Below are 12,825 nucleotides of genomic sequence, written 5' to 3' on the forward strand. Positions count from 1 at the left end.
CAGTCTGTTTGCATGCAATTAATATAGCATAACATTTGCGTTATTATACTTTCCATTTTAGCTCGCTGCTATTACTAATAAATGGTCGGAAAAAGTATATGTAGTTGGGCACTCTATGTCAGAAATTGTGTTTATTTACCGTTACTAGTTCAATTTTATAGTTATTTTTATAAATTTGGTTTGGTAAAGCTTCCCGCTAAAAGTAAAGTTTAAAATGAGACTTATGAATATAATAAATAATAACAAACCTGTTAAACAGGATTCTGAAGGTATACATTCCGCCCGACATATTTCAAATCATGAACATCTTGGAAAGAGTATTAAACAAATATACTTCGAATACTGTTCTAACACATCAATTCACGGCATCCAATACTTTGGAGAACGTCGACCTTTAATAGAGAAAATTTTCTGGTTATGTGTTTTCTTGGCTTCAATATACTGTTGTTCAAATTTAATACACAGTATTTATGTGAAGTGGAATGAAACTCCAGTGATAGTTAGTTTCTCTGAGAAATCAACACCTGTTTGGAGCATTCCATTCCCAGCGATTACTATATGTTCTGAAACCAAGCGGGTCCCTAGGAAATCAGGTGTGTAATAAATTTGCCCGAAGATTATGATAATCAAACAATGTCTTTATTGTTTTTATAGGTGTAACTTATGCTCAGTTTTTAAAAAGTTTACGAGAACACATAAAGTCGCGTCGCTATTTTAAACCAAAAAATATTAGCCGTTCTGATTTAGATGAATTTCGTACACTTCTTCATATCTGTAACCCGCAATTAGTCGAACATGGTACTCCAATTATTTCCACTGATCTTTTAGATTACTTCAAAGTATTGGAAAATATGCAACCGGAATTTAATCGATATTACTATTATTGTAAATGGTTTAGTCATTTTGGAGAATGTGATGAACTTTTTACACCAACTTATACAAATGAAGGCATTTGTTTTACGTTTAATGGTCTCAACGCAACAGATTTGTATCGGGAGGACACTATTCAATATCAGCGGGTTGGATTTAGAAACTTTACTGAACGTAATATAATTCTTAAACGTCCCCTAAAGTGGTCATTGCAAAATGGCTACACTTTGGATAGCCGGATTAAAACGTATCCGGCGCGGGTATTAGGCGCAGGAGCTCGAGCAGGATTTTTTATTGCATTGCAGAGTTTTCGTCAAGAAGTTGACTATACATGTCGGGGTCCTATACAAGGTTTCAAAGTATCGCTACACTCACCTGATGATGTACCACAGGTTTCAAATCAATTTGTCCGAATTCCAATGGGAAAAGAAGTGGTAATTGCAGTTAAGCCAAATATGATCACAACGTCAGCAGGAATAGCTGAATATCCTCCACAAAGACGTCAATGCTTTTTAGAACATGAGCGTACACTCAGATTCTTTAAAGTGTATACACAAAATAATTGTGTGTTGGAATGTTTAACAAATTTAACTTTAGCCAAATGTGGATGTGTGAAGTTTTCGATGCCACGCACCTTAGGTATGCCAGTATGTGCGGAGAATAAAATCTCTTGTTATGACAGAGCTGAAGATATCTTGCTTTTGCGTGAGTTTCGACAAGGTCTTAAGGAATCCCGTTTGAATTATTTAGCGGCCACACAGTGTAATTGTCTGCCGGCTTGTACTTCACTAGTCTACAATACGGAAATATCACATGGAAATTTCGATCTAGAAGATATGTTAACAGCAACTGGTGATACTTCATTCTTCGAGGACTTTCCTGGATCACAAATGTCCCGTCTCTCAATATACTTTAAAGAACATCAGTTTATTACATCTAAACGATCTGAGTTGTATGGTGTAACGGACTTTCTGGCTAATTGCGGAGGTATTTTTGGTTTATTTATGGGTTTCTCTATATTAAGTTTAGTTGAACTCATATATCATATTTCATTACGTTTATGGAGTAATATGCAACATTTTGCAATATCATAAATTACTTAGTAATTCTAATAACTTTAAAATTAGTTACTATTTTATTTACTTTTTGTTTCTATTTTAAGTTTTTTGTATGTTATTTGTTATAATATGTTATTTTCTAAATTGTTTTTATTATATTAATTATTAACTTTTACTTTCAATAAAAACTAAACCTAAATGTAAAAAATCGTAGTTTTTTAAACTGAAAATGCGTGTTTGTGAAAATAACATTTTTTACAGAATTACTCGAATTTGGTACGGCAACTCCTACATGTAACGAATTAATTGAATTTTTCGCGCTCGTTTTCCAAAGCACAACAAGCGAACGAGCGTGCAATCCGTGAATTCGTCGTTTCTTTTCTCCATTCGTGCGCTGTAGTGTGCGGTTCTGTGCGTGCGTTTAATGAGATTTTGTAATAAATATAGGAAGGAAACAGTTTTCCAAGTGAAAAAATTAATTCCATTCCTGATATCTTGTTATTGAATATCAGAAATCGTTATTTTACGGAACGTGTTTTTTTTGGTCACGTTGCAAAGTTTACCTAGTGTCGTTAAATAAAAGGAAACTTGTAAAAGGAATTGAGTCATGGCCGCCGACCAAGTGCAATTTCAGCAGCTCCTGAATTCGTTGTTGTCCACGGACAATGATGTGCGTCAACAAGCCGAGGTGGGTACTATAAATTACTTTAATAATTTTATTATATAGTAGTATAAGGTCCAAAAACATTTTTACTCGCTATTAATTATTGGTACACGAGGTACATTGAGGTATTAAAAAATTTCGTTATATTTATTGCGCAGTGTTGCGATTCCTTTAAATGCGGCAAAATTGGATTCACAAAAACACCGAGCCTTGTTAATTTGCCTTTTTTTTTAATGTTATGTATATAATAATATTGATCATAGCTGAAAATAACTTAATGACAATTGGAATATCATAATTTTGATTCACATGTACTCCTTGTGCTAGCTATCTATATACGTATGTATATTTAATTTACAAATATACGTAGTATTGGAAAATAATTATACATATATGCACTTGGAATATATGTACATATATATATGTATATGCTTCGGATTTTAAAATTTGCACTTGGCACTCGCTATAGTATATATCATCTGCTGCAACGACCACGACAACGAACGAGTGTAAAAAGGAGACAATTTCGCAAAACGTGTTTTCATTATGCTACACATGCTTTCGTTATTTTGATTTTATTCTTCCTTTCTTCTCTTCTACTTATTTACATATTTCTTCTATTAATTATTCTTTTGAAGCAAACAAATAGTTATATATATTTACGGATACCATAAGTCCTTCTGACAGATACATACATTTCGCAAATTCAAATAATAAGAAAGACAATAAAAGTGTAATAGTATTAAATATGAACACGTAAGTTCTATTCACATTAGTCAGAATTTGATAGTTATTTTTTTTTTGCTTTAGCTAGCAAATTCGTGAAAAATAAAATACGTACACAGGTACATTCTATTTTTGACATTTGAATATGCGTAAAAAATTGCAATAAGTGGAGAACGGAAGCAAAGGCAATACAGGCAAGCACCTATAAAGTAAAGTAGTGGTATGTTTGCTATATTGGCGACGAGGGCTTATAGCTCGAATTAGAAACCGGCGATATATTTATGAAAAAATTGCATTTATTATTTATATTTAACATATGTATGTGACAACGCCCATTTAAATTATGAACTAACTTAAGCAGATATGTGCATAGGTATATACAAAATTTTGGAATATTTAAATACTCTTATTTAAAAATCATAGCGATAACATTTGTATAAATGGTTGCTCTGTTCGGATTTCTAATGAGAATAAAGTTGCACTTAGAAAGTGCTATTGGTTGACGACGTACTTTGACCTTGAAATACGCCATGTGTTGTGGGAGAGGCTGATGCGCTAAGCAAATATTAGACAACCTAGTTTGTATGTCACACGGTTTATTTTGTTGTAGCTATTACGATCTAGCATTTTACCCTTATGACCTCGTTAATACCAAATTAAATTGTAACAAATATAAATTTAATTATTGATTTAGTATTTGACAAATATTTATATGTACACATACAATTTTGAATTAATTGTTAATTTTTCATCATAAATAGGATGCATATAACAATTTGCCGCGCGACGTCAAAGTAACACATCTATTAGGTACTATCCACAATGGCCAACAATCGGAGGAGGCACGTCAGATGGCAGCTGTACTTTTACGTAGACTGTTTACGTCCGAATTTGCGGAATTCTACAAAGAGGTGAGTTAGTTAAAGCAGAAAATTAATAAAGTTTTGATTTTATTATTGAATCAAATTAAAATTTCGAAGAAATGAATGTAATCGACCTTCGTGAGATAAAATATTTATCTATTCATACATCTGTATGTACTAAATTAATAAAAGATACTAAAAATTTTTGAGTCTTCTACAAATGAAATATCAATCTTATATGAGAATTATTTGTTGTAAATGTACATACGTTTAATTTAAGCAAGTTTGTACTAGAATGTGCATCTTTATTTATATAACAAACACCACAATGCTTTAATGTTTAGATCACAGAAGGTCACCCGAGATACTATTGCTCCACATTATTATTAATACTTATTTTTAAATATAAACACTCAAAAAATAAATATATAGTGTGAGATAAGAGTTTGCCTGACACAATTATATACTTACAATTTGAAATTAAAATTAGCAATTCTATATTTTTCTTAGCTTTATTGGAATATGTATTCCTTTAAATTCATTAGAATTAGTTATATTTGGTAGAATAATTAAAAATATATCTACTACTTTTACAATACCGATTTGTATAGTTACCGCAAGAATCGCAAGCACAGTTGTTGCAGCAGATTTTGTTAGCAGTGCAGCAAGAAGTTACCCCGAATTTGCGTCGCAAAATCTGTGAAGTCGTTGCTGAAGTCGCACGCAGTCTCACCGATGAAGATGGAAACAACCAATGGACCGATATCTTGCAATTTCTGTTCCAATGTGCAAATTCCCCATCGGCTCAGTTACAAGAATCGGCTTTGCGCATTTTCGCTAGTGTTCCATCTATCTTCGGCAATCAAGAAGCGCAGTATTTAGATTTGATTAAGCAAATGTTGGCCAAGAGTTTAGAGCCTACAGCTGATGTGGAAGTACGCTTCCAAGCTGTACGAGCCATTGGCGCGTTCATTCTGCACCATGACAAGGATGAGGAATCCAATGTTTTTAAGCATTTCTCCGATTTATTGCCACGCATGATTATGATCACTGCTGAGAGTATTGAGGCACAAGATGATCAGAGCTTATTGAAATTACTCATCGATATGACCGAAACATGCCCGAAATATTTGCGTCCCCAATTGGAGAATATTTTCGAGATGTGTATGAAAGTTTTTGGCTCCACAGATGTAGAGGATAGCTGGCGTCATTTAGTTTTGGAAGTAATGGTATCTTTGTCGGAGAATGCACCAGCTATGGTACGCAAGCGCGCCGATAAGTATGTCGTAGCATTGATACCCTTGGTACTGCAAATGATGACCGATTTGGATGATGACAAAGAATGGTCCACCTCAGATGTGGTAACCGATGACGACAATAGCGATAACAATGTCATTGCGGAGTCATCTTTGGATCGTTTGGCATGCGGATTGGGCGGCAAAACTGTGTTGCCGCATGTGATGAATGCATTGCCAAATATGTTGGGACACGCCGATTGGAAGCAGCGCTATGCTGCACTTATGGCCATTTCGGCCATTGGTGAAGGTTGCCATAAGCAAATGGAGGCCATGTTGGATCAAATTATGGCTGGCGTATTGAATTTCTTGCGTGATCCACATCCTCGTGTACGTTATGCAGCTTGTAATGCCATCGGACAGATGTCTACAGATTTCGCACCCACTTTTGAAAAGAAATTCCATGACCAAGTAAGTGCATTTATAACACATGTCATATTATATATATATTTATTTTTTTTTGAAAAATATTGTTAACCGTAAATTTAATTTGACTAGGTGGTGCCGGGATTGTTATCTTTGCTCGACGATGTTGAAAATCCTCGAGTACAAGCACACGCTGGTGCCGCTTTGGTTAACTTCTCTGAAGATTGTCCAAAACACATTTTGACTCGTTATTTGAATGGAATCATGTCCAAGTTGGAGACAATTTTGAATTCCAAATTCAAGGAGCTGGTAGAGAAAGGCAACAAATTGGTGTTGGAGCAAGTTGTCACCACTATAGCATCCGTTGCAGATACTTGCGAGAAGGAATTTGTCACGTACTACGATCGTCTTATGCCATGCTTGAAGTTTATCATACAAAATGCCAAGTCTGAGGATTTGCGTATGTTGCGTGGTAAAACCATTGAATGTGTCAGTTTGATTGGTTTGGCAGTTGGACGTGAGAAATTCATTACCGATGCTGGTGAAGTTATGGACATGTTATTGAAAACACACACCGAAGGCGATTTGCCGGATGATGATCCGCAAACATCTTACTTAATAACCGCATGGGCTCGTATGTGCAAGATTTTGGGCAAACAATTCGAACAGTACTTGCCATTGGTAATGGGACCCGTAATGCATACTGCAGCTATGAAACCAGAAGTAGCACTACTGGACAATGATGAAGTGGAGGACATTGAAGGTTGGTGCGAGTTTATGTTTTTTAATAATTTCATTGTTGTATAATATAATTCTTATATATTGCACACTTATATCATCTACTCTATTGAACGACTAATTTTATATTTTGATTCTTTTAGATGATGTTGATTGGTCCTTTATTAATTTGGGTGAACAGCAAAACTTTGCCATTCGCACCGCTGGCATGGAGGATAAGGCATCAGCCTGTGAAATGTTGGTTTGCTATGCACGCGAATTGAAGGAAGGTTTCGCTGATTATGCCGAAGAGGTGGTGCGTTTAATGGTACCGATGTTGAAATTCTATTTCCACGATGGCGTACGTACGGCGGCGGCCGAATCATTGCCATACTTGTTGGATTGTGCTAAAATCAAGGGTCCACAATACTTGGAGGGAATGTGGCTATATATTTGCCCCGAATTGTTGAAGGTTATCGGCACAGAACCGGAAGCGGATGTACAATCAGAACTTCTTAATTCTTTGGCTAAATGTATTGAAACTTTGGGTCCAAATTGTTTAAATGAAGAAGCAATGACACAAGTATTGGAAATAATTACAAAATACATGGGAGAACACTTTGAGCGTGCTGACAAGCGTTTGCAAGCGCGCAATGAGGAGGACTACGACGATGGTGTTGAAGAGGAGTTGGCTGAACAGGACGATACCGATACTTATATACTTTCAAAGGTGGTGGATATAACGCACGCACTTTTCCTCACCAATAAAGCACAGTTTTTACCCAATTTCGATCGTATTGCACCGCACTTTATCAAATTGCTTGAACCGAATCGCTCGTGGTCTGATAGGCAGTGGGGCGTTTGTGCATTTGACGATGTTATTGGTGAGTGTCAATCAGATTTTTTATGATTATAATACTAAATGTTTATGTTTTTTAATCGTTTGTGTAGAATTTTGCGGTCCATCATGTGCGGCTTATCAACAGATCTTCACACCGGCCTTGTTACAGTACGTTACCGACAAATCACCAGAAGTTCGCCAAGCAGCCGCCTACGGTTGTGGTGTATTGGGACAGGTAAAATTCAGCACTGTTCTTCGTAGAACAGTAGAGTGATTACATGTTTTTAAAGAATTCATTTCATTATCTTTTTTGAAAACGATTTTGTAAAACCTCTAAACTTATTTTTTTTCTTTCTACAGTTTGGTGGTGAACAGTTTGCAGTTACATGTGCTCAAATCATTCCGTTATTGGTACAAGTTATATCTGATCCAAAAAGTCGTGACCACGAGAATGTCAATCCCACAGAGAACGCTATTGCAGCAGTTTCAAAGATCCTAAAATATAACAGTAGCGCTATACCGAATGTGAACGAGATTATAAATGTTTGGTAAGTATTAATATGCAAACAAAGATAAATATATAATATATACTAAATTATATACATATTGTAACAGGTTCTCTTGGCTGCCCGTAACTGAAGATGCAGATGAAGCACCACACATTTATGGGTACATGTGCGATCTAATCCAGGCCAATCATCCGATCATACTAGGAAACAACAACAGCAATTTACCACGAATTGTATCAATAATAGCCCAAGCATTCGTTACTAAAGTGGTGGCATCGTTGAGCGATATCGGCACACGTATGTTGGGTATAGTGAAGCAAGTGGAATCCAACCCAGAAGTATTCCAAGCATGCGCTAGTATATTGACACCTGAGCAACAATACGCCCTGCAAGACGCTTACCGGGAACTGGCTGGTGGTGCACCCACAACTGCATAAAGAAAAATAATTAACGCAAATCTATTGAAATCTGCTGCTGATGCTGTAGATAAGTTCACAGTTATGTATGTTTAATCAAAATCGATGCAAACAAGAAATGAGTAAAAAAACTCACATTATATATAAATATATACCATATGAAATCGGAGTCCAACAAAAATCAACAACTCAACAGTTAAAATTATGACCTGTACGACCTACGCGAATACGCAAATATGCTGTTTTACATTTAGCAACAAAAACCACATAAAGCTTGAGAAAGTGACGAGTGCGCTTTCAATGAAACGTTAAACATTTATTAATTCATTTATTGAAACAACAAAAATCATAATATAAATACTACTGTATTATGTATGTATATGTGTATTACAAAATATAAATAAATATACAATTATGTATATATATACATATATATAAATATATATGCAATTATTGGAGTGAATTTTTATGTTGATTTTACATGTAAAATTAAAAAAAAAATCACAATTATTTGACAATTCAAATACTATTCACAGCTATACCATTTTTGCAAATTATCAGCAATTTATTACCCCAAATAAAGCGAAGTCCTGTTGAACTCTCCAAGCCATTCTCCCGCAACACTACTTATGATACAATAAAAATCACATAAAGCTTGAGCGCGTACACTAAATCGCAGTTTCTTGGCAGACATAGGTTCACTGACATTTATGATCATATCAATAGGTCTATAGTTAGATAGTTATCTATTAAAAATGATATGATAAGAAACTCGAAATTGTATTCACTTACAAGCAACACCAACACAAATTTTATACACAAAATTTGCTCAAAGTACATGCCTTTCCAATCATAGCAGTTCATTCATTACGGCCCATAATAAATTTTACCAAATCGTATTTTTTAATTACACATCATTTATTAAGCTTATAAGAAGTAAGACATTTCGGAAAAATTAATGTTTTTTTCGGAAAACTTCTGCCTTCAGCGGATGGCAGACATCATCAGGCACTTCTTCGCCAACCGTTATGGATACATCACCTTGCGGGCAAGCACTCAATGCTACCAAGAGATTCATATCAGCAATAAATTCTATATAGTCTCCTTTACGTGCTGGACTGGGTTTGCAGAAATATTGTTGAGTATCCTGTAATTTGTGACAAAATAGGTTATCAGATCTTGCATGTAATTTAGTAATTTAGTCTACACTACTCACTCGTGTAAAACCTGTGCACATGAAAATATTCCACACATCATGTACATCTTCCTCTTTCAAGCCACGTTCCTCCACCAACGCTTTCGTTAGCGAACTATGACAGCTGCCCACACGATCATTGCCAGTAATCAATTTATAAGTATAATCATCGCAACGTGTACCAATCACATCATGCAATGAACCACCATCCTCATCGATACCATAGGCTGCCAATGAGTCGTAAACGAAAGTGGCCATCGGTCTCAAATAAGGCAAATTACTCCACAAACGGTCGTAAACTTTGAGATGTGTGCTGTGCAATTGACGTGTCTTGCCGGAGTAGAAACGCTCTTGAGTGTTATCCAAGTTCCAAAAATTCACATCGCCCACCTGTGGACCCTCACTCACAGTGATGCGACACAAATCGCCAGCCTGCATTGTCCATGTGCGCGCACTGCGTTTTGGTACGATCACCGTCTCCACAATCTCGCCAGTTAGCGCCTCAAAACGTTTATCGTCATATAGCGTTTTGTCGACCTGTGCCGAGGCAGGTTTATTATAACATATCAGAGGAGAGTGTTTGGGAAAAGTGCGATGTTTGAAATCGCGTCCACACCAACCACCATTGTTTGCCATAGTTTGGGAATAATGAATTGTTCACTATATGTACTATATTATATGCGCAATTTCAACGATCTCGGCTCCAACGCCACCGAAAAGAACTGTGAATGCTAATCAGTAGATGTTAGATTTTATTCATTTATAAGCTAACTCGAAAGAGAGTAACTTACTCAGCTAGTATGTAAGAGCTTTGAGCAAAAGCTGATATTGATAACAGCGTACAAAACGAGGTTTCTATGTTTATTTTTGATAATATATAACCATGTATAACATACATATGTACGCGGATTGTCTATTAAACAGAGAGATATAATAAGTTGACATGCCTTGTTGAATACGTAAACAGCTCTACGCCTTTGAGAGATCCGCACGGCGTACGGCAATTGTGAAACATGAAATCCAATCGATAATAATGAAATATGTTAAAAGGGTGTCTAAAATAAATTCATAAAACTATGGTTCTGAACAAGAATGAACGTATTCTATCATTCTTGGGTTCTGAATATTTTACTTTTGTATTCTCTTAGCTTTTAACATTCGCCATAGTCAAATAGCAGCGGTTCCATTTCTATACACTATATACATACAATATGTATATAAATTCCAATATGTATTAAATGTATAGACCCTATAGTCTTTTATTAATGTAAGTCAATTATTAAAGTAAAAAATTAAAGGTTAATTGAAGGTCCCGTGAAATGATATCTTCTAATGTCTAAACGCAATTGTAAAGTAATTAATAAAACTAATTATTTGTTATTACACATTTAGTATAATTATTGAATTCACATATCCAAGCTTCCTCGTACTTACGTTGTTCGGATAGCTCTCATATTACATTCTTATTCACCAAACTTTAAACTGGTTTTGTAATATGAGATTTTCAGAAATGAAAATCTATGCTGTAGCAACAAAAAAATATCATTGTGAAATCATTTTTAGTTCACTTTAATTAGTCTCAAATTAAATAAAAGAAACGGGGTTAGCTTCGGAGAAAAAAGTAAAAAAATATATTTAACAATAATTTTTGCAAAAACTGTCAAACGACAAAAGTATTTTGTTGAAAAAGTATGTAATATTCATTATTTTGACAATGGTTTTATTATTTATTTTAACTAATTTAATATTTATAATAAAAGACAATTAATTTTGATAAATTGATTTTATAAACTAATAATTCACCAATATATTCATATTCTTATTGTTTAAAATCTCTCTACCAATGCAAAATTAAGTAAATAAGTTTTAAAATAAGTTGTTAATTGTATAAAATAATAAAATGCACTAAAACTTGTTATTTGTTCTGCGAAAAACCTCTACTTTCAGTGGATGACATATCTCATCGGGTACTTCGTCACCGACCACTACTGAAACGTCACCCTGTGGACAGGCACTTAGCGCGATCAATAGATTAATTTCGGCAATAAACTCAATGTAATCTCCTTTACGAGCTGGGCTGGGTTTGCAGAAATACTGTTGAGTATCCTGAAAAATATTTATAAAAATTCAGACACAAATTATCATTATGCAATTAATGATCTAACCGATTTACGCACCCTAGTGAAACCGGTACACATGAAAATATTCCATACGTCATGCACATCTTCCTCTTTCATACCACGCTCATGGATCACCGCTTTCGCTAGCGAACTATGACAGCTGCCCACACGATCATTACCGGTAATCAATTTGTATGTGTAATCATCACAACGAGTGCCAACTACATCGTGCAGAGCTCCACCATGCTCGTCTATGCCATAAGCCGCTAGTGTATCGTAAACGAAAGTGGCCATTGGACGCAAATATGGGAAATTACTCCACAAGCGATCGTAAACTTTGAGATGTGTACTATGCAACTGACGTGTTTTGCCCGAGTAGAAGTGTTCCTTGATATTGTCCATATTCCAGAAATTCATATCACCCACCTGAGATCCTTCACAGACAGTAATACGACATAAATCGCCAGCGCGCATTGTCCATGTGCGAGCGGTGCATTTTGGTACGATCAGAGTTTCGACAATTTCACCTGAAAGCGTTTCCAGCCTTTTGTTTTCGTACACCACGGGATGGACTTGTGCCGAAGGCGGTTTATTGTAACAAATTGTTGGTTTATGTTGTTCAAAGATACGTTTTTCGTTCGAAGTACCAACCATTTTTTGTTTTTGTAAAATATTTTTAAGGATGCACCGACTACTTTCCGCAACAAATCGTAAGGTGTTTAACGTTCAACAACTCTTTACTATGACGGCTAAATTTGAATGGTCTCTATTTATACCTTGTTTAGGTATATCGCCGTTATGTATTTTCCCGGATTTATGTAGTTCAGCATGAGAGTATTTGATGTAACTATATGCTGATAAAAGTAGTTTCGAGAGCGGTATTATAAATATTAGTACTTGAAATACTACGCTCCAGATTTTAGGAGGGGACAAAAGATACGTGCCGGTTATGTTCTCTCCGAGTTGAAATTGTATATATGGACTTTCATGAAAGTACATACCTACACTATTATACTTGGAATTTTCATCGAGTCGATGGAACGATTTAGCAATAGTAGGTCAATGTATTATAAATCGATATCGAATTATTTTACACATAAATTGTAAGCCAACACCTTTACAGTACTGATGAACTATAACGGTTTGGTGATTAGAAAAGTTCTTTCAATCGTAACTATAATAACT

General features: G+C 35.2%; 4 protein-coding genes across 5 annotated transcripts; 2 read left to right on the forward strand and 2 right to left on the reverse strand.

Annotated features, from left to right (window-relative positions):
- Window positions 1-141: 141 nt before the first annotated feature.
- Window positions 142-2,579, forward strand: LOC105214064 (pickpocket protein 28). The gene is made up of 2 exons (XM_011187252.3): window positions 142-593; window positions 655-2,579. Exons 1-2 carry the CDS (start codon window positions 215-217, stop codon window positions 1,962-1,964), a joined length of 1,689 nt encoding a protein of 562 aa, XP_011185554.2. The 5' UTR covers window positions 142-214; the 3' UTR covers window positions 1,965-2,579.
- On the forward strand, window positions 2,445-8,574 carry Ipo5_1 (importin-5). The gene is made up of 8 exons (XM_011187253.3): window positions 2,445-2,616; window positions 4,080-4,229; window positions 4,793-5,887; window positions 5,975-6,605; window positions 6,724-7,443; window positions 7,511-7,635; window positions 7,761-7,948; window positions 8,016-8,574. Exons 1-8 carry the CDS (start codon window positions 2,536-2,538, stop codon window positions 8,344-8,346), a joined length of 3,321 nt encoding a protein of 1,106 aa, XP_011185555.1. The 5' UTR covers window positions 2,445-2,535; the 3' UTR covers window positions 8,347-8,574.
- On the reverse strand, window positions 8,399-10,251 carry LOC105214066 (uncharacterized). Its single transcript, XM_011187254.2, has 2 exons — window positions 9,542-10,251; window positions 8,399-9,472 (listed from the first exon to the last, which is right to left on the reverse strand). The coding sequence occupies exons 1-2, from the start codon at window positions 10,154-10,156 to the stop codon at window positions 9,281-9,283; spliced, it is 807 nt and encodes a 268-aa protein (XP_011185556.1). The 5' UTR covers window positions 10,157-10,251; the 3' UTR covers window positions 8,399-9,280.
- A 302-nt stretch (window positions 10,252-10,553) lies between these two features.
- On the reverse strand, window positions 10,554-12,610 carry LOC105214061 (uncharacterized). 2 transcript variants are annotated; one of them, XM_054234754.1, is made up of 2 exons: window positions 11,686-12,610; window positions 10,554-11,626 (listed from the first exon to the last, which is right to left on the reverse strand). In XM_054234754.1, the coding sequence occupies exons 1-2, from the start codon at window positions 12,292-12,294 to the stop codon at window positions 11,426-11,428; spliced, it is 810 nt and encodes a 269-aa protein (XP_054090729.1). In that variant the 5' UTR covers window positions 12,295-12,610; the 3' UTR covers window positions 10,554-11,425. The 2 variants fall into 2 exon arrangements, with proteins under 2 accessions (XP_054090729.1, XP_011185550.2); XM_011187248.3 differs by having other exon boundaries at window positions 11,698-12,464.
- Between the last annotated feature and the right edge of the window lie 215 nt (window positions 12,611-12,825).

Source organism: Zeugodacus cucurbitae, chromosome 2 (assembly GCF_028554725.1).
Source record: "Zeugodacus cucurbitae isolate PBARC_wt_2022May chromosome 2, idZeuCucr1.2, whole genome shotgun sequence".
In the NCBI taxonomy this organism is placed as follows: Eukaryota; Metazoa; Arthropoda; class Insecta; order Diptera; family Tephritidae; genus Zeugodacus; species Zeugodacus cucurbitae.